Raw genomic sequence first — 25,572 nt, forward strand, 5'->3', positions numbered from 1 at the left:
GATTGACCGCAATGTTTACCAGCAACACTCACGCGTTAAAGGCACCAGGATTTTTACCCTGAGAATATGATGAAATGGCAGCACTAAGGCATATCTGACACACTGGCAATCTGTCTTTGTGCACCAACGTGTGCGCCTTTACCTGCATTTGTTATTCTCAAATCTGTTGGGTGACATTTCTAGCTGTGGCATCCCTTGATGGTCTCACTCGCATTTATGTATCAACCAAGAAAAATGTGTCAGGCTCTCCAATGACCAGAGGGGTCACTAGTGAGCAATGAGGTGGGGTCAAGCAGTGGAGTGCAACCCTCCATTTTGAGCAAGGCATTGACCAATAGCAGGACAGCTGTTGCATAAAATGTTGCTGAAAAATTCAAATGAGCAATTTGAGAATTATTTTAAATCTCTCTTACAAAACTGAATTTTATTTGATGTTGCAAACGACACTAAGACAGTGAGTACAATAAATAAGGGCACAAGTGTTTGACTGAAAAGGTGGAAGAAAGGCATTGCACATTGGAACACAACCTGAACATGTGGAAACCATATGCAACTGTAAATCGAAAGAAATCTATAGATTAAGACACAGCCTTCGGCGTTTCTAATATAATTCAAAGTCGTTAGATTTTTGACTTCCTGTAAAATCAGAGGCTTCATTAATCACCAATACAGTATTTATGTAATGAAGCCCAATACAGTCTGATTAAAATATCCAGATAAAAAATTGTGTGTAAGGATTTGAACATTCATTTATTTATTTTTTATTCATTGGAGTATGCCAGGAAAGGCCTGGTGGTGGGAAAACACCGATTTTCATTTAAATGGATGTTTAAGTGACCTCTTCAACACTGACATGATTGATAATGAAATGAGCCACATTTGGTGAGAAATATTAGTAAGTAAAAGACAGAATTACCCTTTTTACTGACAGGAATTTAAGGACCCTTTTAAAATAGGGACTGAGGCTGATTAACAAGACTAGCCGACACCACACTGCAGACGTGCAGAACCTCCCAATTTCACTAAAATACATAAACTGATTTATAGAAGTGCCCACAAGGGTAAATCAATTTCACATTTCGCATTAAGACCTGAAAGTGGTAATACAATCTCCCACCAAACGCCCAATCCACATTTTACAATCATCCACAGTCTACTGCAGAGTCCTACTTCAAAGCCCACACATTTAAATCAACTGGTCATTCTTCCTTCATTTACGTGGTGTTTGCATAATGAAGGAAATGTCTTTAATTACGTAACCTGCTTGCGTCTGTTCCAACACTTGCAGCCAATGCATTCTTTCTAGTAACACCATTATTACATACTGTATGTTGTTTCGGTGTAATTACTGACACTGAAACGAGAGCACTTAAACTCCTGCAGATTGAATTGGCCAAACAAATCAAGGAAAACAATATTAAAAGGTATTATTCATTCATACATGTGATTAAGTTAGGTATTTATGAACAGCACTCCTGGTGATTACTTCAAGCTTCTACTAGGTTTTTATTTTTTAGCTGGGGAAGGTTCTATTGACTAAGAGAGATATTAATAGATATTAATATTTATGCAAAACATCTAAGCAGCGAGACCCCCTTTGTTTCTTTATATTGTGCAGCTATGCTAAAGCATACAGGTGATATCTTATGTGCCAAACAATTGTGTCTTTGTTTTCTTGTGTTTTTACCCTACACATGCATACTTACAAAAGTAGGATGGGTGTTTCATTGCAAGTGCAGCAATGGATATGACAAAAAATAGAGATTTAAACTTGGTTCTATAATATCATTTACAAAATGTTGCTGTACACTCCAGTATTTGTTCTCACCATAATTACATGTATTTATAAGTAAATGTAGCCAGAGGACAAGTTAACCCATACTGGCATTTATGAAAATATTTTTTCTAACAACAGGTCTATGGATATCTGTCAGATAACCTTAACCTTTAAACCCCTTTAAACCTTCTAGTCGCAGGAAGACCAAACTCCATGTTCATATTAAGATATTGCTATTGCTACTACAGTATTCATAGCTTAGCTAGCAAGCCAATGAAACACACTGCTAGATAAAAGCAAGGCTTAATGTGACTTGTAGCATATATATATATTTTTTTGCAATTCCTCTCTAAAGGGAAGTATTTTTCCATCCACCTGTCATCCCAAATGCATATGCTGCTGAATTAAGTGAAAGGTGTGAAATGTACTCACTTGTACTCCCAAAAAGTGGCAAACAATATCTCACATATTTACACTTTTCCTGTCGTACTGTATCACCATGTTGCCACTATTACATATCAGTATTACTGCATCCACCTTACAAAGAGGTCAAAACAAAAGAGGTCAGTTGCATAGTTTAGATACCATGGTTACAATTCTTAAAATAAGGAATAATGGCAGCCATTTTGTACTGCAAACCTGCCGTACAGTACATTACTCGAGGTGGAAATAAAACTATTCAACAGGACATTTTCCCACATAAAGAGTGGGGCGTGGACTGAGATTTGCTTGGAAGCAAATACCTGTAACGTTTATGTTATGTGCACATAATTATGACTGAATTCAGTTCACAGTGAAGTATAACACAGAGTGGTCACTCCGCCACAAGAGGAGGAAGACGTTTCAGTAACCAACGGAGCGGGTGTTTGACTCAAACATGCTGTTAAAGGTCCATAGATTAATGGGCCTTCGAGCGCATGGACTAGTCAAGTGCAAATTAAAGTGGTGCGCTTCTTAAAACTCTGATCTATTCCAAATTCCTCAACACCATATAGTATCAGATTTGTACCGTCCTGGTATCAATCAACTGAGCTGCCCCACTGGGGAGGTGGGACAGAGGGGTGAGTATTGGCCTGAGCCCACTGCAGTTCTATCTCCCAAATCTCAGCCACGTCGGCTTCCAGAGAGAATCCTCTCCCTCGGCCAGAATTCACCCATCTAGAGCCCACCAAACTTTACCTGTTAACACCTGACCCATCTGTGGATCATAGACATGAGTGCATGTATGCATACACACTCACACTCACACTCACACTCACACTCCAGAACACCAGAGGCACACCCATTCCCCACCGAGAGGAATGGAAAAAAATATGCAAAATAATGAAACTTCCAGAACATAGTGGACTTCGTGCTCTCCTGAGCCAATTCAAAACCCCACTCATATACTCAATACCAGAAACTCTCATAGGCAATACTCTACAGCTGCCTCAAAAAAAAACATTTTTCAACCGTAATCATTTCCCAGCAGCAGAGGGTGGTGAGAACTTTATAAAGTATATTCATGTATTTTCATACATATTAAATGGCTAGCACTACCAACTAAAATCAACCCTGTATCACAGCCCATTGATTACCCCGAATCCTCCTTAACTTGGGCTATTTGTAGTAGTCTTCCAAAAGAAACAAAACCACTTTATGAATTTTAGAACGTATATCAAGTACTAATGTGCATTATTGAACATTCTGATTCTACTGAGCATCCCGTTAGCCAAGAGTCTGATTGCTGCGGCCGAGTCACACAACTCCACTGCAGTACAGGAAGAAACCCAAACCATTAAAGCTATTTTATCCTTTAAATGCTCCAGGAATGATGTAGAAAAACATGCATGGTGAGGACATGCCGTTTGGCCACTCTACCAGAGGCAAGGAGGAGGGGCCACCCTAAACATTTCCATTTCTTACATTTGCATGGTTTAGAGGACCCATCTAAAATAAACCAACTTCAATCAACACTCCCTGTTGACACGCTTATGAAATATGCACAATATTGTTGACCTCATTCAGATATCATTGGATGCATCATCCAAACCAATCACAGCAGATGATTCTACATCAAGTTCCAATCCTAAAACTTAACTGAATTGGCAAAGTAGTCTGTGATGCCAATACCTGTGAATAATAATTTTCAAGAGATAAATTAATTCCGATAAAAAAATTACGAAACCATTTTTTCAGGTCCATATCATGTAACAAATTTGCTGGAATAAATTTGATATGAACTTCCAACTTTCTGATGAGAGAATGAAATTTAACATCTTAAAAGCAGACTTAAATGACTATGTTATGGTAAATGTAAGTGCTTTGGGTTAAAGCAAATGGACAATGAAACGGTAAGTGAAAATATATTTAAAGTGAACGGACTATGAAGTGTCAACAACTCGGAAATCGCTACACAATTGAGTTGAAAAGCTCAATCTGCCAGTGTGTATGTAATCAGAGTTCTCGTGGACAGCTGAATCTGTCAGTGTGTATGTAATCAGAGTTCTCGTGGAAAGCTGAATCGGCTAGTTGGACTGGATCTTCAGGTGCAGGAGTGAAGTAGCATTCTAGGCTTACAGAAGGTGATCTGGAATGCTCAAAAATGGATGTACATACTTGATATAAAACAATATAAAACCTATACAAATTTAAAATTATAACCAGTTCCTCAATTACAGTCATCTTCAATAGACTTTACAAACAAGCACCTCAGCAAACCTAACTGTTAAAAGCCCCCTCTGCCCAACCATACGATTATGCTCCACAAAAAAGAAATATACTGTCTGTCAGCCTCAGGCTTTTGTTATAACTTCATAGTATAGAGTTCAATATTTACAAACCACATTCATTAAAAAAGATAATAAAAATAAAAATTGGATTGCATTGCTTTTTTTTCTTTTGTTTTTACATTTCCATGAAAACCATCATTATAAATTCTTTTAAAGAAACATTAAAAGATCTTGCAATGTAGCGACAACTGTTCAGGCATCGTGCTCAGGCCTGTTGCTACAAATAAAGCACTGAAGTACTGCCATCTGGCAGAATGGAAACAGCAGAAACCCTGGGTGCTGCTACAGAAGCTTAGGACTAGTATTACACTTTTTTAATCAAAACCGCAACGCAAAAGAAAAAGAGCAGAGGTAAATGACCGCTCTTGAACCTAGCGCACTCTGACTTTGAGATGAACAAAGGGTGACATGCAGCAGCACCCCGGAGGCAATCATCAGGATGTGAGAAAAAAGAACGCAAAACGGGTCGAACGTGACGCTGTCAGTAGGTTAGTCATAGATAATTAGGCTTGGTTCTGGCTTGGCTTTGAAGTGGCTCCATTGTTGCTAGCCTATTGACACAGTGACAGAGGGGGTCTCTGAAGGCCAGCCAGCACACCACATCTGCATGGGAGTGCAGGGGGCAGGGAGAGGAGGTATCAGTATCGGTACATGTGGTAGGTGCTGACCCAGGACGAGGGGAAGGCCCACTTGGGGAACCTCTGGAGCATCTCATTCAGCTGAGGGGTCTTCTGATCCTCTCCAAAAAAGTAGTGGGATGCGATGGCCACTGAGATCATCCCCTCAGGTCCTGAAGGGTCTGGAGTTTTTGGAGGCTGAGACGCGAAAGACAAATACGCACACACATACGCACACATATGAACATGCACACACACACACACACACACACACACACACACACACACACACACACACGCACACATATGAACATGCACACACACACACACACACACGCACACATATGCACATGCACACACACACACACACACACACACAGACACAGACACACACATACATATACATACACATACACATACACACATAAACAACCAATCACACGCGCACACATGCGCAAACACACACACACAGACACACATATACATACATACACACACAAGCAATCACACACACACACACACACACACAATACATGTAATATTACCAATCTTCCAACTCCCAAAACAACATTTTTCAATAACTGGCCAAAGATCATTAGTAGATCCTTGTTAATAATAGGGAAAGCTCAATTCAATTCTAGAATATTATCAAACGTATCATGAATTTTTAGGAACAGAGTATATTATATCCCCTAAATTAGAGAGAGACCAGTTAGAAATTGTTTACAATTCAAAACCAAAGGGCATCTTTTTAGAGCTACCTGAATTTCGAACCAGAACTTCCAGGGAGGAGACTCCAGGCCGTGGGAGTAGAATATGAAGTACTCCCCGCTGAGGTCAAACTTGGGTGTGCCGTCCCCGAAGGACCAGCGGGACAGCAGCGCTCCAGGGTGGGGCATGAGGTAGAGCGACATGTGACTGGGACCTGTGTGTGAGGTCAGAGCACAGGGAGAAACACGGACATCAGCGGGGCGACACTGGGGCTCGGGAGGTCAGAGCACAGGGAGAAACACGGACATCAGCGGGGGGACACTGGGGCTCGGGAGGTCAGGGCACAGGGAGAAACACGGACATCAGCGGGGCGACACTGGGGCTCGGGAGGTCAGAGCGGTCGTCCGGCTCAAAGGGCTGTGTCGAAGTGTCCCTGAGCAAGACACCCAACCCCAAAATGCTCCCGACGAGCTGGTTGGTACCTTGCATGGCAGGCAATCGTGAGTGTGTGTAACTGCGTGAAGGTGAAGCATCAATTGTTCAGCGCTTTGGATAAAGCAAATATAAATGCTGACATTTACCATTTACATCAGTGTCACCGGATACCAGCCCCTGGCTGTTAGAGACACAGTGAAATCTTACACGCCCCTCCACAAACATGATATACTTTTTTCAGGGTACAAAAAACACAATTGCTTTTCATTTTGGTCAGTCGTAGTCCACACTTGCCACCACATTACATTACATTGCCTGTATGGCTGACACTGTAAAATTGCTTTCACCCAGCAGAGGGAGTCTGTGTTAGCAAGTACAGTAGCAGAACACTACAAAGCATGGAACCATGCCAGCTGGTGCAGCCAGAGGTTTGTAAACAGAATGACACAGGCGGTCGCACAAGCAGACAGAGAGCAGCGGGAGGCTCACCACACAGGGCCCCTTACCTTTCACTTCAAACGTTAGCTTTGTCGTCCCCCAGTCTGTCTCTTGTTTTGAAAGTAGCTTGAACTCTATTGGTGACTTTGGTGACACCTCCGGAACGGGAAGGTACCAGTTTTTCCTGGAAAGACAAACACACAGGCCAGATCATATTACAGCAAACATTACAATACACACATAGGAGAAGGCTAACAGCCCACAGTAGGAAATATAAATCAAGGTTCTGCAAAATGGACATGGTATGACTATTTGTTTGCTGATCACCGTAATCTTTTTTGTTTTATTACAATATATGGGGCAGGACAAGAATACAACACTTAGGTAAAACAAGGGAATCAAAAGTTGCTTGAAAGGGGATTCCATACATGCCTGTTCAAGTTCAACTCTGGGTCACATGATCACTGTGTCATGCACTGCAGAACTTGAATGAACTTGAAAGTCCAATGGGAAGCTGAAGGATGCATTCTCATTGTTTGGTGTGAACTTAACTCTGATACTGTGGCCACTGACTGGCTGAAAACTGCACCCCCCCACCCCAAACCCTGCTTACTTGACCAGGAACTTCACAGGCAGGAACCAGGGGAAACCGCAGAACGGCAGGTCTTCCTGGCACTTGGTCCGGATGGTATCGTTGATTTCCGGCACGTGGGGGCTGATGTAGCGCATCCCTGTGTAATCGAAGCTGTTGATCCACAGGCCCGAGTCCCTCCTCTCCACCTGCCCGTCCAGACCGTGGAACGTCCGCGTGGTGTGCTGGAGGGGAGAGTGCAGCTCCGCTAAAAACTTAAACCCCCACTCATCCCCACCGCTTTCTTCTCAACCTGGCTCCAGTTACATTTCAAAAGGGCTAAACTACAGGTGGCCATCACTGCAGCTTATAAACTGGCTCACGTCAAACTGCCTGCCAATTATGTTGTCGGACAGACTGCTGTACCTGCAGGAAAACGCGCTTGGGCCGCGGGCTGGCTGGGTCAGCGGTGTAGGGGAAGAACAGGCCACAAGAGACCAGGATGAGGGCCATGGTAAAGATGGTGCCCAGGCCTGTCAGAATCCACTTGGTGCTCTTGGCCAGGTAGATGAAGTGGAGCTGTGATGGGGGGAGAAATGAGCTCTCAGCGAAATCGCCCTCTGCATCCTGCGTCATCTCTTTATGTAATGGGGACACTGAAACCCAACTGAAAGTGCCTGGTTGGATATATCAATATAGTGACTGTGTTCAGTATGTCCAACTCAACACTTTTCTCTGGCTTAATTGCTACATACTTCTTAACATTTATCCAGAAACAAGAATTTTACAAAAGTTTACAACTCCTAAGTATACATGTAAATGAAATAAATATAAAAGTAACTACTGAGATTTATTTTTTCAGAAAAAAAACCTCTGGGGATACTTTAAAGTTCCCACTTCAAGGAGGACACGTCAAGGACAGGCCCTGTCCAGGTCAAGTGAGACAGAAATGTTCTGAAGGCCCGTCCCGCTGTGAAGAGGAGCGATGTACGCACAAAGAAGGAGGAGAGGAAGATGGTGCCCATAGTGACGAGGGAAGCCAGCACCAGGTCGGGGGGGATCTCGGTGCCGCTGCGGCCCAGGATGGGGGTGAAGATCTCAAACACCACCCAGATGAGGAAGATGAAGTGGACGTAGGGCAAGGCCAGGCCCAGCAGGTACAGCACTGTGTACAGGACCGTCGCACCTGTGAGGGGCACAGAGATAACACAGCCATCATCAGGTCAAGAGAACAGAGATAACACAGCCATCATCAGGTCAAGAGAACAGAGATAACACAGCCATCATCAGGTGAAGAACAGAGATAACACAGCCATCATCAGGTCAAGAGAACAGAGATAACACAGCCATCGCCAGGTGAAGAACAGAGATAACACAGCCATCGTCAGGTGAGGGGCACAGAGATAGCAGCTGTTCGGCCCTTGAGCAAGGCCCTTAACTCCACATTGCTCCAGGGGGGATTGTCCCCTGCTTAGTGTCATCTACTGTAAGTGGCTTTGGATAAGTGTCAGCTAAATAACTGCAAAGTAATGTAAAGTTTTCTCTGTGTTTGTGATATACAGAAGCACACCAGAGGAAAATTGGAAAGATTGCACAGATTTCTGAGAGGATGTGTAGCATCAGGCACAGCAGGGGACAAGAGTAATGGAGATGGAAGAGTGGGGAAGATATATTATCTTGTAGATGTTTTTTTAGACGGTAAATATGATTGTGTTCATATTGTTGTGTAATCAATTTGTGGTATACAATTCCTGACTACGTTTACACTGGTGTGTAGTCATCTTGCCTCCACTGGTATTACTTACCATCAGTTGTTCTTAACGTTACTGTGCTATCCTTAACAATGTTTTTTAATTCTGTCTAAACTAAACAAAGAAACTGTAGAGGGGAAAAAAAGAGAGATAGAGAGCGAGATAGAGAGCGAGAGATAGAGATAGAGAGATAGAGACAGTGAGAGATAGAGAGATAGAGAGAGAGAGAGCGAGAGATAGAGATAGAGATAGAGATAGACAATGAGAGATAGAGAGATAGAGAGAGAGAGAGCATGTTGAATGACCTCTCTGCTTGAACTCGCGGCTCAGCAGCAGTTTGGTGGCCAGGGGGAAGGCCACCATCAGCAGGGGCACATAGGCCGAGCACAGGCCCTGCTGGGTGAGGTAGACCAGGGCGCAGCACCACAGCAGCAGACTCACATCGAAGAAGAGGTCTCCCAGCTCCAGCCTTCGCACCCCCTGCAGGGAGCACAGCCACACCTCAGCACACCTGGGCCGCCCATCCGCACAGTAACCCAACTGCAAATGTGCGGTGAAAACAAAACGCCTCTGGGCGCGCTGACCGAATGAGTGCAGGAAGGGTTTCACGCTTCAAATTTGCATAAGCAAATGCAGCTCACAGCCTTGTCATGTATCCGTACTGTAGCTCCGGCCATCAAATATTACCCAAATATTCTGCTTCAGTAGTACACTGATACGGTCGCAGTTATAATGTTTATTCATATTCCTCAATCTGTGCAGTATATTTTCATTCAAATTCTAAAATAGGCTGATCGTGCCTTTGCATGGCAAAACTACAATATGAATAAAAATGTTTGTTTGCAAATGGCAAACTGTCATGGTGTAAAAGGTTCCATTCACTGGCACCAGAGCTGATTTTTAACATAAGCTATAACATAGGCCAACTGATTCATAACAATGATCCTGCCATGTGAACAATAATTGTATGGACCACCCAGACACTAAGCCCAAGTGGGGATTCAGAAGCCAGAGAGAGTGGTGAGTTTCCCAAACAAAGGAATATGCATGGTGGGTCCTGTGCTATAAATATCCGAGGCAGAAAAGCGGAGATGCTTTGGGCAGTGTTGGCCACAACACCAGTTTAATTCAAGCCAGGAAAGAAAAAATAAACTTCTACAGATTCCATTGAAGTGGTTTCAAAATGCATCCCAAAAAAAGAAGTCATGCAAGTAAGAAAAGTAAAGGCTGTTACTTATTAATGTTCTAAATCCTAGTCATCCTTTAAATGAAGGAATTAGTTTTAGTGGACAAAACATCTTGGGGACAGATAATTCTCTTCCATTACTTTCTGGCTCTGCCAGGTTTTATGAAGTCATAAGAAAAGCACAATTCCCCTCTCCAGTGAATTACAAGTGAATGGAGACTTCATCTCTGGCTCCTTGCAGTAAGTCAGTATGTTCTGCAATCTCTACATGAACTCTCGAAGATAGCTCAAGTGGCTGTCCTTACCAGTTAATCTATAGCTTTACAGGAGTACAATTATCTGTAAGATTTCAGTCATCAGTGAGCCCTTTGTGCTTCAGGTTAAATTCCACAGCGTTCACACCGAGAGCAAGATTGCTGAATTTAGCATAAGATGGGGCATTCAAAAATTGAGATTTAAGATACTGTAATGCTGAATCATTCGCCGGTAGATTTCTATGTCGGTAAAGTAAGGAAGAAAACGGTATACATTTTTGTTTTTTATTAATTAATTTCAAAACACAGATTAATACATTATTAATAAATATCAAAGTTAGCCTATTTAGAGATAGCAGATAGCTGAGATAGTGAAGGGAAAATGGCAAACTGCTCACCCCATAGTAGAGATTCTTAGCCAGGGTATGGATGAGGACCATCTTGCCGGTGGCAGCAGCACCATAGAGACATACTGACATGTAGAAGTGGTTGTACCAGAACATAGACCTCCCCAAGAGGGACACCAGCACAGCCACGATGAGCACAGACAGCAGGGTGACCAGCCAGCTGATGACCACCACTCCGGCTGCACAGGCCAGCTCTCGCACATACCGCACCCCTGTAACACACACCGCAGGTCAGACCTCACACTATTCATCAATCACACACCTGGACCAATCTCAATAACATACCGCACCCCTGTAACACACACCGCAGGTCAGACCTCACACTATTCATCAATCACACACCTGGACCAATCTCAATAACATACCGCACCCCTGTAACACACACCGCAGGTCAGACCTCACACTATTCATCAATCACACACCTGGACCAATCTCAATAAACCGAGACATCAGGTGAGGCGAGCTAAGCCTGTAATTATTGTAACTGCTTTAATTGATCAGTTAAAACATGCAGAGTATGCAACAACAAAAGCCAGCACACCCTGCGGCTCTCCGGGACCAGGAGTGAGGACCGCTGTTGTGTTGAGACGCTACCCTGCATTGACTGAAGACTACACAGCTTCATCAACTAAAAATGCCTACTTGCTGTAAATAACCACTAACCAAAAGCTTCAGCAACATTAATAACAGCCATCCCACAAAGGGTATTAAGTTCATTTGGCAGAGCACAGTTTCTCTCCTATTCATATCCACTTCCCTCCCAAGATCTCAAGCCAAACTAACCAGGGGTGTGTATCTGTATGTGTGTGTGTGTGTGTGTGACTGTTTGTCTCTGTGTGTGTCTGTGTGTGTCTGTGTGCGCTGTGTGTGTGCTTCAGGACAGTGCTGTAGCTGAATCATGGTGTGCTCTTTTTGTACCTACCCCCATTGATAGGCAGAGTGCATTTCTTTCCCAAGAAGAAAAAGGTTGCCATGGTTGCCATGCAGTTGATAATGGTGCCGACACGAGCAGGGTAGGCCACCACAAAGACGCCCAGCAAGTCGAAAAACACCATATTGCCATGGCGATACTCCGAGGAATCAGCCAGCTTTTCTGACATGGCAAGGTGCTTGAGGACAGCCAGGATATTGTCACCTGAAGGGGTCAAAATGAACACTGAAGGGTAAATGCGATAATAGGGTCAAGCATCTTCTTCATAGCATTCTAATGTCAGAGTACACTCTCAGCATTTCACATTATATGGGAGTAAATATTGCTGCATGTACTATATTTAGATTATCTAAATATTTAAATATGAGCAGCTTTGTAATGTATACAGTAATAACCTACAACAATTATACACAAACACACATGGGACTATGTATAAAAAGGGATGGAGTTCCTCATATGGACGTACATGTAAAATATTGTATCGAACAGACATCCTGCTACGTGGCATTTATGACCACAGTGCTCAGTCTCCCTCTTCTCCTCAACTCAAGGACAATGGCGTCTGTCGACTAACTGCAGAAAGCCTGATTTGTCCATTTACGTCTTATTGTTTCCATTCGTTTGGCTCACTTGATGCAAACAAAGAGCTTGCCTCTGGCCTAGGGCCTTGCGTCTAAGGCTCGAGATCCAAGAGATTCTACAATCTCGGATTTCATTCCTACTGTTAAGCCATGGCCTGGTGACGGTGCACGTGGTGTACATTAGAAACTCTGAACTGAAATAGACCAAGCTGACCCAGAGGAAGTTCACAATAGTTTTTCATGAGCTTCTGATCACGTTGGCCCCATGTTAGCTCAGACGTTCAGCAGAATGGCTGTGCTGAAACTGCTTTAACTCTAGTCACAGATATCCGAGCACTATTTACGCAAGGTGCATGAAATGCATGATTCATCAACTTGAAGTCATGTTCTTTTCCTGCTAAATTTCCCTATTGAGCTTTCATTCTGTGTCACTGAGTGTTGAACATGAGCTATTCAAATAGTTGTTTGTTTTTGAGGTGTAGGCCTTCATGTAGTTAAAATACACTCTGTCCCAGGACATTTTCATATGGCAACGGCAATTCACTAATTCATTTGGATTCTCAATTAATCTTTACTTGGCTTGGACTTCTAGCACATTTCACACACAACTTACTACAATGTACATAACTACAAATTCGAGAACAGAGTTGAATGTTGAAACATAAAAAGGCATCCTCCTGGCTATCCTGACATTAAGAACAGTAATTTGCGTTTGAAAGAAATTCCTTTTGAGTGCCTCAGGGCTGCAAATGATTGATGTGAAACCTTTCATTATTTAGGGCGTAAAAATGGCCTTTGTGCAAGCCTGTGAATGACAGACAATGTGTGTTTCAAAAAAACGGCAAGGTGAAAGTGTAGTTACAACAAACAGAAAGCAGTAGTTATACCAAACAGACCTATAGCTAGCTAGCAACAATAGGCGATCAAACAACTATGTGAAAAGTTAAGAGAATAATTTAGCCAAAGACTACTTAAGAATTGACAGATTTTCATACTTAGAATATGATTTGTTTCAACATATTTTGACACTATTGACATATTTACAGATAATCATTTTTAAATATTTGATGGTTTTATTCTTATATTTGTGTGTGCTAAACATAGAGACCATCAATGATATTCAGACTTCTAATAATTTAAAAGTACTTCACTGCCTGATGTGCTTCTTCTGTTTGGCTATTCTATTATGTCTTCTCAAAAATGGTTCTCGATTGTATTGCACTGGAGGATGATTGGTCAGTTTTATTTCGGTGAGAAAATTGATGAACTGTGTTATTGGAGGAGGTTGTGTATGCGTATGTCTGACTTGAGCAAAAGCAGCTAAACCAAGCTTCTTTTTTGAAGCTCATTTCCTGGTCTTGCTGACAGACAGTGCTCACTAGCGACACTGCGGTTGGCTCCAGTATAGGTCATTCGGACCCGTTTCCAAAGTAAAGAGAATAGTACAATTGCGGTCAAAATGCAAAGTCAATGATTTTTCCCACATGAAAATGTAGTCGCAATCTGTGTGTTTTCCTTCATCTAATGCCTCTCCATGTGCAGAAATTATTGTGTAATATGGCGGCGCTGGTAAACTTGACTTCCTGGGCTTCAAAAACGCTTTTCACAAGCCCATGGATAGTCAGTGCTGGGCGACATAACAGACACTTGGTCCATAATTTATTTTATACCACAGACCCATAAAATCATACTGCAGTTCTCAGGTCACATTAAAACCTCGTGCCACCGTCCAATCATTAACGTTTTAGCAAATAAACCATGGTGATCCCAGTACAGTGCTCCAATGATGTTACTCCGCTTAACTCCAGTCAGATAAACATAACCTTCATTTACCCCCTGATAGCAATCCCAGTCGTAAACATTCGGTGATAGTCAGAAACCTTTCTTTGTTGTGTTTCAAAAATATATTATACCTACATAGGGCCCAGAGGAGTAACTGACCGTGACCACCTGAGCCGTCAACCTGTAATGGCAGTTTGTAGTTTTTGTCCAGACCTCCCTGTAAGCACTCTGAGTTCAGACATCACAATCCACACATACACTGGACTAATTATACGATTACATTTACACAAACACTATATAACAGACTAGCACTGAAAGACCCAAAATACAGAAAATAACAGCTGAGGGAGAAATGAGTGTCCAAAAGCAAAGGAGGGCAATACGATTTTTCATTTTGGTTTATTGCCCAAAATGATTTATTTATTTAATGCTCTCTCTGTAAAACAGTTCAAATCAATATTTGCCTAAATACACTACTCTGCACAGTCCAACAAGTACAAATGCCCTGTCGTTATTTCAATGCTCCCAAGGTTAATTTCCAAAGGCTAAGCAATTGCACACGAATGAAGTCAAGCACTCCTACATTCATTAAGCAGTAATTGAAAGATTATGTTTGAAAGACATGTTTCTTTCCATTAGCTGAATGATTGTTTGATTTGTGGTTTAAAATGGAGGCTCTATCAACCTTTTGGTGGTGGGGGACTGAAACAGGAAATAACACCGCAATCATTTCTCCAGATATCAACAATATTTTATGGACAGCAGCACTGTTCTGCCTGCTCTCTAGAAAGACTCACTGAACTCACCGGCTCTCTGAATGGAATCGGTTAGGATCCGATCTGGCGTGTCATACTTTGTGTGGTAGATGAATCCGTTTTCAATGAAGGCCAAATCAATGCCTGTACAGAAAGATCACAGCGGGGTCAGGGTCAGAGAAAGAGAGAGGATGGACCAGCAGAGGAGAAAGGAGAAAGAGAGACAGAAAAGAGAGATGTGCGGGCAAGATGGGGGTTTTTTCTCAAACTTATTGCCGCTATCTGCTTCAATTATAGATAGGGGTTTGTTCAAATACTCAGCTACAATAATACTTGATAATATTCAATAAAGTCAACAGAATGGTCCAGGCCTAGTGTACACTTGGAAAGGAAACTTACTTAAGTAAGAAAAAACATCTCACTATCACAAATCGTTACTTAAACGATGAAAACCTATGAAACGATAAACTGTACAAAATATACAAAAGCAGAGAAACAGTAACTACTTGCTAAAGTATTATTCCAAAATAGAATAGTAGAGAACAGTAATGTGGCAATGACTGTGGGAAGGTGAGTCCATGCTTTCTTTACCTGGGATATTCCCGAAGTCCCTGTAGATTCTGAAATCTGTGTCCGATGGGATCACTCCACTCTGGAAGACCTCCTGGCCAACCACAGAGGCAAAGGGGTGTTTGGCTGCATGCACGTAGGCCTGGACTAACCAGGGGTTTTCAGGTCCTGAGAAAACGAACAGAGGAAAGTTTCCCTGTTTCTTGTACCATTTTTCAGCCACAATCATGCCACCATTTTTTGAAACAAATATGCTTGTGTGTGTACTCCTGGGCGCTTTATTCGGTCAAGGTTCCATGCTATGGTGCTAGCGAGAGCACCGTGGTTTCGGATCAAATCCGGACGGTGCCAGTGCCGACTGTGACCAATAGCGCAATAGGGCGACGTGCAATCGCCTAGAATTATGGGAAGGTTCAGTAGGTTAGGGGTCTGCATTTCATTGCCATCCAGAGACCCCCTGCTGTTTGGCCAGGTGCCCTCAGGCTGCATGTTAATGGTGCATCTGAAAGGTCCTCCTCCAGCTCCACCCTATGCAGGCCAGTTTAGACATGTCCGGGAGGAGAGTCAGGGATGTCTGCACTTTCCCAAATCGGCAGTGGGGTCTGTGCATGAACGTGGCTGCATTTGTTTGTAGACGACTGGACATTGCAAATGAAGCTGGGAATTGGATATGTACTGTCCAGCCCCACATTCGGTGCCGAATGTATAAAATAAATAAATAAATAAATAAATAAATAACGTGCAGCACTGAACTGTAATTAAAAGCCCAAGCAAAACAGGCCTGCGCTTGTGTAACTGTTTCATCTACTTCGGTTGCTATAACACACAGTTGTGCAACTCCTCCAAGTTCCCCCTGTGGAAATTACGCTCGGCAACGGACAAGACGGAACGAAATCCAGCCTCTCTGCGCGGCACACACCTGTCTGAAACACCACCTCCTTGCCCCCGACGCCAGCCGCCTCCAGGTTGATGAAGGCCCGGACGTGTGATGCCCACGGGTGCTGCGTGATGAACCCGTGGCTGGCCTGGGCCAGAACAGAAAGGCACAGACAGAGCAGCCCGGGGGTCAGTGTCCAGTCCACACATCTCCCGCTCAAATCTCCAGCTGAAGGCTGCGGGTCTAAGTGGTGCTGTAATTGCCTGCGAGTTTCAACTGGATTCGGAAAGCTGACCTCTGCTTATTCGACTCATTTTGACTCATTCTCTGAATATTTAGTTTTCTCAGACACTTCAATCAGCTCTTTGGCAGTTTGAACTTGTCAAAGGAAAAAAAAAAATCTATGCACTCAGTGATCACTTCATTTAGTAGAGCTGTACACCAGCTTGTTAATGCAAATATTTAATTAGTCAATCATGTGGCAGCAACTAATTGCGTAAAAGCATGCAGACGTGGTCAAAAGGTTGAGCTGTTATTCAGACCAAATTTCAGAATGTGAAAGAAATGTGAATTAAGTGACTTGGACCGTGGAATGATTGTTTGTGCCAGACAGGATGGTTTGAGTATCTCAGAAACAGCTGATCTCCTGTGATTTTCATGCACAACAGTCTCTAGAGTTTGCAGAGAATGAAAAACCCAAAAGAATCCAGTGAGCAGCAGTTCTGCGGGCAAAAACGGCTTGTTAATGAGAGACGTCAGAGGAGAAAGCACCAAACTGGTCAAAGCTGACAGGAAGGTGACAGTAACACAAATAACCACACATTACAACAGCGGTATGAAGAACAGTATCTCTGAACACGCAACACATCAAACCTCTAAGTGGATAGGCTACAGCAGCAGAAGACCAATAAGTCTAATAAATCCGTAATAAAGTGCTTACTGAGTGTATATATATATATATATATATATATATATATATATATATATACTACACTATATACACTATAACTATACATTCATTAATTAGAGGAAATCTAACAGTAAATATAAAGTGGTGCCTACAATATAACCTTTTAGTTTAGTTCAGTAGCTACTGCTCATACTGCATGTAATTGCTTCCTACTTGCATCCTACTTGCAATTCAACACCCAATCCTGTAACATAATCAGGAGCAGGAGTGCATACAACAAAATGCATTCCAGACATACTTAGCGGAACGGTGAATAAACCCATTGTTAAGTATTTAGAAAACTCTGACTAAGCGACATATACCGGGCCTGAATTACTGTATTGAATACGCCGGCGTGTAAACTGTGATCGCGATGCCGGCTCTTCCTGGCGCTCACCTGCAGGACGTTCTCCTCGGCCCCGTTGAAGAGGAAGAGGACTCCGTGTCGCAGGGGCGAGGACAGGTTGGCGAGGGAGTGGAGCACCTCCAGCATGACGGCACAGCTGACCGCGTCGTCACTCGCTCCTGCACACGGACAGACAAACCGTCACAACGTCTGCAGACTGCACCTTCTCACGTTCCTCAGCAGCCACACTTTATTACAGTATAAAATGCATTGGGGGGGGGGGGGGGGGGGGGTTTATGGCTGTCTGTATTTTATTGAGGTGTAATGTAATGTACGTGACGAAAAAAATATCGGCTACACTTCCCAAAAGGATCATAATACAAAACTTTCAATATACCGTATATTAGTTCTTTGAGCTCTCTTCTTCCCCAGTGGGTTGTGAATGCACAGACTTTGGATGATATATTGCAGTGTTTTGGACCTGGGAGTTTATTGCATGTCCAGGGTGATCCAGGGTGTTTCATCATTTCTGTATAGCACTTTGTGTTACAAACTTGAATGAAAAGTTTGTTTGCCAACTTAAATAAAATATGTATGCTTTATACAACAGAACAGTTAACATTACATGTTATTTGGCTGATGCTTTTATCCAATGCAACTTACAGATGGTTAACCTAAGCAGGAGACAATCCCCCCTAGAGTAATGTGTGGTTTACGGCCTTGCTCAAGGGCCCAACAGCTGTGCGAATCTTATCGTGGCTTCACCAGGGATTGAGCCAACCACTTTCCAGGTCCCAGTCTTAACCACTACACTCGAGGCTTAACCCTAGCACAAGGTCACAGGATCCTTCTGAACATGTTACAGGCAGAGTTGCTTCTGCAAACATGCTTTTTTTCTTTTGGAGTAAAGTACAGTGAGCAGATATACTCTTTTTCATTAGCATCAGAATAGTTGCCTATCTGAGAAAGTTTGAGGATAAAGATACAGCACACAAATACAGCCTCAATAAAAACTGTTGCCTAAAATGTAGGTTCTCTTCTTTTGTTTTTACAACACCCTCCCCAACCCCATTTAACTGAAGGAATAAAAAACATTTACAGTGGAGTTCCTGTACACAAGCCAAAGATACCCGTTAAGCAGGTTTATTTTCCCACATCACTGCAGGGTAGGAATTCCTGACAACCCTACTACACATACAGTAGACTTGCCACCAAAAAATCATTTAATAATCCATTTATAATTGACACAGGCATTCTTTTCAGACAATTGGGTTATTGTATAGTACATAGTAAAAACAAAATCTACTCATTCACAGTTAACGGCACTAACTTAAGACAAAAATAAAGTCAGTTTTATTGAGTAAGCATCGAGTATGATGAAACACTCCTTACTAGAGATAAGCTCATACCTGCCATATGCAAAAACAGCCTAGGCGAATGGGCAGGGGGTGGGGCAGACATGTGAACGGAGAGCCATTCCGCTGTGGCCTCTCTGCAGTGCATTGTGGGCTGGGAGCCAATTGTAAAGGGGGCTTGCTCAGGCAGAGCCGAGCTGGAAAGCTGAGCCATTGCCATTATTGTGAACAGATCGCTCTTTGTGTTCCCATGAATCAGCTGCAACCACAGAGTTTACAGCCAACAGGTTGCTGTTGTTGTTGCTGCACACTGAGCTGCTGGTACTTCTCCCAGCAGAATTCCCTTAGAAGCGGCAAAGGCCATATTGTGTTACATTAGTACCTAAATAATGCGTGTATTTCAAATAGACTAGAGTCGCAGAGGGCAAGTTTGGTGAGTTCCTGTTATGACGAATTTGTTTCTTTTCCTGTTTCTGAATTTGATACGTAAAGTGTACTGTTTACTTATTACTTGACATAAGTCATTTCCTCATTTAAGTACCCACTTCCCAACCATCCTGATTTAGGGGAGGCTGCTATTTGTGTCTAGTTCCTGGTATGGCTGCTTGGAGCTATTTCTATATTACTTTAATTGTTTTCTTTGCTCAAGAATAATGCAGGACTACTAGAAAATACTAGACAAAAATGGATGGATGAATGAAAGAATGAATGAATGAATAAATAAATAATGAGACATTGTGACCTTATGACCTTGCCCATTGACCTTGTGACCTGAATAGTGATCTGATTCAGGGGATGGGACAAGACAAAAAACCATTACATTTCAGAGAAATCATGGCACTGGTGAAGTAACAGCCCTGAAATCAGAAAAAAAAACACAGACATCAACTTGAAAATAAATAGGGCCCTGTTTTCATTGGCATAACTCACAGCATAGGAAGAAAAACAAGCATATGCAGTATCAATCCTGCCGACAAATAATTTATAGAGAGGTGGCAGACGTTCAAGGCCTACCTGGACTGTTAGCCACGGTGTCAAAATGACAGTTAGCCAGCATGAGATGTTCGGCCCCAGCCTTGGGTTCCAGCTTGACGGCGACGTTGGTGACCTTGTCATAGTAACTGGTGAAGCCGCCCAGGAAGTCGATGCTGAAGGAGCCGGTTGGCCGCTGCACGTCCACGGAGATGGAGTGTGGGCCTTTGGTAGCCTCTGCCTGGATGTGCTGGATCTGTTCCAGCAGGTAGTTCACTGTCAGCACCTCGTTCTCCACACTGCCTACGGGCCTGGGACCAACACCGGTGATCTTCTCTAGGTGCTTTCTGCAAATCAATGATGTAATCCTCAACCAGGGAGCTCAGCAGCTCGTCTGGTCTTCAACCTTCCCAAACACTCACATGTCACCCCCCTGCTTACTTCCCTCCACTGGCTGCCTGTCATGGCTCGCATCAAATTCAAAACATTGGTGCACGCCTTCCATGCAAGGGGTCTTCCCCAGCTTACCTACAAAAAATCATCAGACCCTACACCCCTGCCAGACCTCTTCGTTCAGCCTCCACAGGCCGCTTGGCACCTCCCCCTCTCCGAACTTCCACCTCACGCTCACGACTACTGTCTGTTCTGGCTCCACGGTGGTGGAACGAACTCCCCGTTGAGGTCAGAACTGTAGAATCTCTTCCCACCTTCAAGCGCAAACTGAAGACGCACCTCTTCAAGCAGCACCTCTCCCCGTCCCTCCCTACCTCCCTGTGATCCTTAATTGTTGTCTTTCTGTGATTTACTTTTTTGTGTATCGGTATTTTTAGTTTGGCTAGGTAAGCAGGGTTTGGCTAGTTAAGTTTGGTCACTTTTGCTTTGTTGTTTGTTTGTTTATAAAAAAAATTTTTTTTTAACTTTTAAAAAAAAATTTTTTTTTAACTTTTTAAAAAAAAATTCAAATAGGCCCTGGTCCTTATCTTTGTTGTACAGGTAGCAGTTGAAATTGTACTTCCCTCTAGGGTCTTTCAGCGCACTTATCCCTGGTTATGGGTATGCACTTTGTTGTACATCGCTCTGGATAAGAGCGTCTGCCAAATGCCATTAATGTAATGTAATGTAATGTAATGTAATGGGAGCTAACAGACGCTCACCGAGCACTTTATTAGGAACATTTAAACTTTATTACACCTTCTTACTCATTCAATTATCTAATCAGACAATTGTGTGGCAGCAGTGCAATGCATGCAATCATGCAGATACAGGTCAGGAGCTTCAGTTAATGTTCCCATCAACCATCAGAATGGGGAAGAAATGTGATCGAAGTGACTTTGACCATGGAATGATTGTTGGTGGCAGTTAGGGTGGTATGAGAAACTGCTGATTTCCTGAGATTTTTATGCACACTAATCTCTAGAGTTTGCAAAGAATTGTGCAAAAAAACCCACAAAAAAACCAGTGAGCAGCAGTTCTGCAGACAGAAATGCTTTGTGAATGAGCAATGTCAGAGGAGAATGGCCAGACTGGCCAAAGCTGACAGGAAGGAGACAGTAATGCAAATAACCATGCATTACAACAGTGGTATGCAGAAGAGCATCTCTGAACACACAACGCATCATAACTCTAAGTGGATAGGCTACAGCAGTAGAAGTCTAAAAAAATAAGTCTAATAAATACTTAATAAAGTGCTTGGTGACTGTACATTAGCGCAAGGGGGTGAAGTATGCCATATAGGAAGGCAGAAATGAAATAACCTCCTCATTTTACAGCCCAGAGCTGGTATTTCCTCACTCCCACCTTTGCTCCTAACTTCCTGAATTTTTTATTGTTTTAAAGGACAACGTTCAGGCCCACCCTCTTTTCGTCTGCCTCTTTGTTTTATTCAAACATGTGGAAACTAGAACTGAGAGGGTGAGAGAGACAGTAACAGAGGTGAGAGGGTGAGAGAAACAGGAACAGAGGTGAGAGGGTGAGAGAGACAGGAACAGAGGTGAGAGGGTGAGAGGGTGAGAGAGAGCAACAGAGCTGAGAGGATGAGAGAGAGAGGAACAGAGCTGAGAGGGTGAGAGAGAGAGGAACAGAGGTGAGAAGGTGAGAGAGAGAGGAACAGAGGTGAGAGGGTGAGAGAGACAGTAACAGAGGTGAGAGGGTGAGAGAGACAGTAACAGAGGTGAGAGGGTGAGAGAGACAGGAACAGAGGTGAGAGGGTGAGAGAGAGAGGAACAGAGGTGAGAAGGTGAGAGAGAGAGGAACAGAGGTGAGAGGGTGAGAGAGAGAGGAACAGAGGTGAGAGGGTGAGAGAGAGAGGAACAGAGGTGAGAGGGTGAGAGAGAGGAACAGAGGTGAGAGGGTGAGAGAGAGAGGAACAGAGCTGAGAGGGTGAGAGAGAGAGGAACAGAGCTGAGAGGGTGAGAGAGAGGAACAGAGGTGAGAGGGTGAGAGAGAGGAACAGAGGTGAGAGGGTGAGAGAGAGAGGAACAGAGCTGAGAGGGTGTGAGAGAGAGGAACAGAGCTGAGAGGGTGAGAGAGAGGAACAGAGGTGAGAGGGTGAGAGAGAGGAACAGAGGTGAGAGGGTGAGAGAGAGGAACAGAGCTGAGAGGGTGAGAGAGAGGAACAGAGGTGAGAGGGTGAGAGAGAGAGGAACAGAGCTGAGAGGATGAGAGAGAGAGGAACAGAGGTGAGAGGGTGAGAGAGACAGGAACAGAGGTGAGAGGGTGAGAGAGACAGGAACAGAGGTGAGAGGGTGAGAGGGTGAGAGAGAGCAACAGAGCTGAGAGGATGAGAGAGAGAGGAACAGAGCTGAGAGGGTGAGAGAGAGAGGAACAGAGCTGAGAGGGTGAGAGAGAGGAACAGAGGTGAGAGGGTGAGAGAGAGGAACAGAGGTGAGAGGGTGAGAGAGAGAGGAACAGAGCCTTGGAGATATGACTCAGGGTCGACCAAATGCACCACACCCCTCCCCTTCTGCCAATTCCCTGCATTTCACATTACTCCTGCGGCAATATCACTGTCACCACATTCACAAAAGTACTGTTTCCATGAACAAAGTCTTGTTCTATTTTTTATTTTTTTTAAACTGTCAAAGTATGTCTTTTCACAGACACCAGTTTAAATTCCAGTAATAGCCCATGCCGGTCAACAATGAATGTGCGAAAAAGGACAGTAACATTCCGCTTCTCTGCTTCTAAGGAGGTTCACAGGATAGTAACTTCAATAACATCACTCCATATTAAGTAAAAATACGTTACATGATACCACCAAAGAAAACTGACACTCGACACTAACCCTGTGGCTGTGTGACATTGAAAACGACCTCCCTCCCCCTCCACCATCAATGAAGCAGTCTCAATCAACTGACGCAAGTGGGTGTGGTTACGTATCGTTATTTCCACAAATGTTTTTTTTTCTGTCCTTATCTCTCTGGGACTGGTTTCAATTATGACTTAATTTCTGCATTATTGAAGAACCTGCTTCTATTGTTTCCACCTACGATGTGCCTCATGTGTCCATTAAAGGCAAATGTTCCACTGTAGCTACATGTTGGATTTAACTAAATTTATTTAAGAAATGAATAACTTCTAATGATTACATATTTCCATTTTCTTTTCATACCGCGTTATATAGTACTGAACTTTGCACAATTCATTAATTCTAAGCAATAACCTGGAATAGAAAAACCCCACTAATCAAGTATTTCACATTTCAGATCGACCGACAACACTTATCTAATGTTCTCAACCCAAGAGGGCGATTTGCATAGTTGTAAGTAGATTTGTTTCCGACTGCCTTTAATGCCGTAGGTTTATGGTAAGGTTTGGCACCCATATTTGGGTTCATCATAACGGTCAACAACATGCACTAGACTATATAATCATGAATTCTGTGATCTCACAGTAAATCAATGAAGTATAGTCAGTTGTGTAGGTTAAATTACCTAACATGAACTGTTCATAATACATTATTTGAAGAATGTCGATTAATCTAAGATCAAATCACAGCTCTTACATGAATCTATTATATTATATTCTATGTAAATTCAATAAATTATCCCTGAGATTAAGCCCTAGGCTTTTTACTAACGTCGAAGACAGATTCAAGGTTCCATTCAGTTTAACATTTTTAAGGAAGGAAACGTACGCCAGTATTTGCGGTTCCTGTGTAGTTAGACTTCGTTTATTTATAGCAACCATGCATTATATCAGACAGTGTCCATTGAAAATTATCACGATCAACTAACGTTAATCTAACTTTCTTTGATAAACCACAACACATAACTAAGTAAACGTGGGACAGTCAAGCATTTCATTTATGTTTTTCATAGCACTGAACTGCAGCCAACGTGAGAGAAAACAGCTGTCTAAACTATATAAATAATTACATAAAGACCCATATGAAGCAAAGTTTAAGTAACGAAGGTTACTTCCTATTCTCGACTAAAAGCTTTAGTTAGCAATGTTAATACTTTAATTTAAAAAGTGTTCATTTAAAGCGTGTGGAATCTAAATTACCGAGGCTAAGTTAGTTGAAGGCTGTTAGTTTAGCTTCCTTGATTCGTCATTATAAAATACCTGAAATTTCACATTGTAAAATTGGACCAAGCCAGTCTTGTTTCTGTGTTAGATGAAACTAGTCACCACTGACAGTTCGCCCGTCACCAACTGATAACGGTAGCTACATTTGCTAGCTAGCTACCGATACACCTGAGAGTGATATCTGCTTGCAAGCCAACTAGCTGCTAAAGCAACATCCCAGCAAACTCCATAACAAGCATAACGGTTGCTAACCGTTAATTAGAAGATTGTTTCACTTATTTCGTGCCATGATACATCGCTAGCAATTACGATCTTATATATTTTCCAAAAAAAACATCCAACTAACGTTCGCTGCTTACCTTGCCCTTATTGCATTGAACTCGCCGGTGGATTTCCCTATGACTAGCTGCTGCAGGGACAAATGAACCAGTACCCACAGCAAAGCAAGGAACACAGCAACAAAAACTACTCCGATTCCTTCGTTCAGCAAGTACAAACTGACTTCAGGCTTCTTTTTCGCTTCACCACAACCGTTGTTTCCACACTGTTCCAGGGCATTATTATCTTGCTTAGAAACATTATTCTGAGTACCGTAGGGTTTTATTCTCCTTATTGTGGTGTCACTCTCCATTTTTACTGCTGGTACACCAGCGAGCGTTGATTGGTCAGAATCCGAACGGATAATACGGAGGGACAAATTTCATCGAGGAAGTGTTTTTAGAAGAAAAAAAAAAAACAGTAAAACGTTACGTAAAGTCTCGCGAAGATGCTGATGGGATGTGAAGTCCAAGAGATGTCTAGAACCTGTCTGCAGATTCTAGAACGTTCTTTTGTGTTAGCGAATGAGGTGCAAGTCCAATATTTGAATATAACACATTTAGCTTTATGAAAGTATTCTTAGTTGTGTGATTTTCTTTTTCATATTCTATTAAAATATTTAATTTCACTGTGAGATGAAATTTGATTGACACTACAGCCAGTCTGCTGTCCTAACAAATTCTCCTAT

The 25,572-nt window shown here is 42.8% G+C and overlaps 1 protein-coding gene across 1 annotated transcript; it reads right to left on the minus strand.

The window, feature by feature from the left end:
* Positions 1–393: 393 nt before the first annotated feature.
* LOC133141646 (endoplasmic reticulum metallopeptidase 1) lies at positions 394–25,227 on the minus strand. The gene is made up of 15 exons (XM_061262216.1): positions 24,926–25,227; positions 20,079–20,383; positions 17,761–17,888; positions 16,457–16,562; positions 15,559–15,705; positions 15,019–15,111; positions 11,841–12,053; positions 10,910–11,130; positions 9,377–9,551; positions 8,316–8,506; positions 7,747–7,899; positions 7,363–7,565; positions 6,818–6,933; positions 5,927–6,090; positions 394–5,363 (listed from the first exon to the last, which is right to left on the minus strand). The coding sequence occupies exons 1-15, from the start codon at positions 25,195–25,197 to the stop codon at positions 5,187–5,189; spliced, it is 2,664 nt and encodes an 887-aa protein (XP_061118200.1). The 5' UTR covers positions 25,198–25,227; the 3' UTR covers positions 394–5,186.
* Positions 25,228–25,572: the final 345 nt, after the last annotated feature.

This window comes from Conger conger, chromosome 12, assembly GCF_963514075.1.
Source record: "Conger conger chromosome 12, fConCon1.1, whole genome shotgun sequence".
Lineage (NCBI taxonomy): Eukaryota > Metazoa > Chordata > Actinopteri > Anguilliformes > Congridae > Conger > Conger conger.

Bases quoted from the DNA above. Each gene is read 5' to 3' on its own strand.
- LOC133141646 (XM_061262216.1), bottom strand. From the start codon at position 25,197: ATGGAGAGTGACACCACAATAAGGAGAATAAAACCCTACGGTACTCAG. The intron at 16,563-17,760 runs GTGAGCGCCAGG...GTTCTGGCCCAG, and splicing joins CCGAGGAGAACGTCCTGCAG to GCCAGCCACGGGTTCATCAC. The intron at 5,364-5,926 runs GTAGCTCTAAAA...TTCGCGTCTCAG, and splicing joins AGTTCTGGTTCGAAATTCAG to CCTCCAAAAACTCCAGACCC.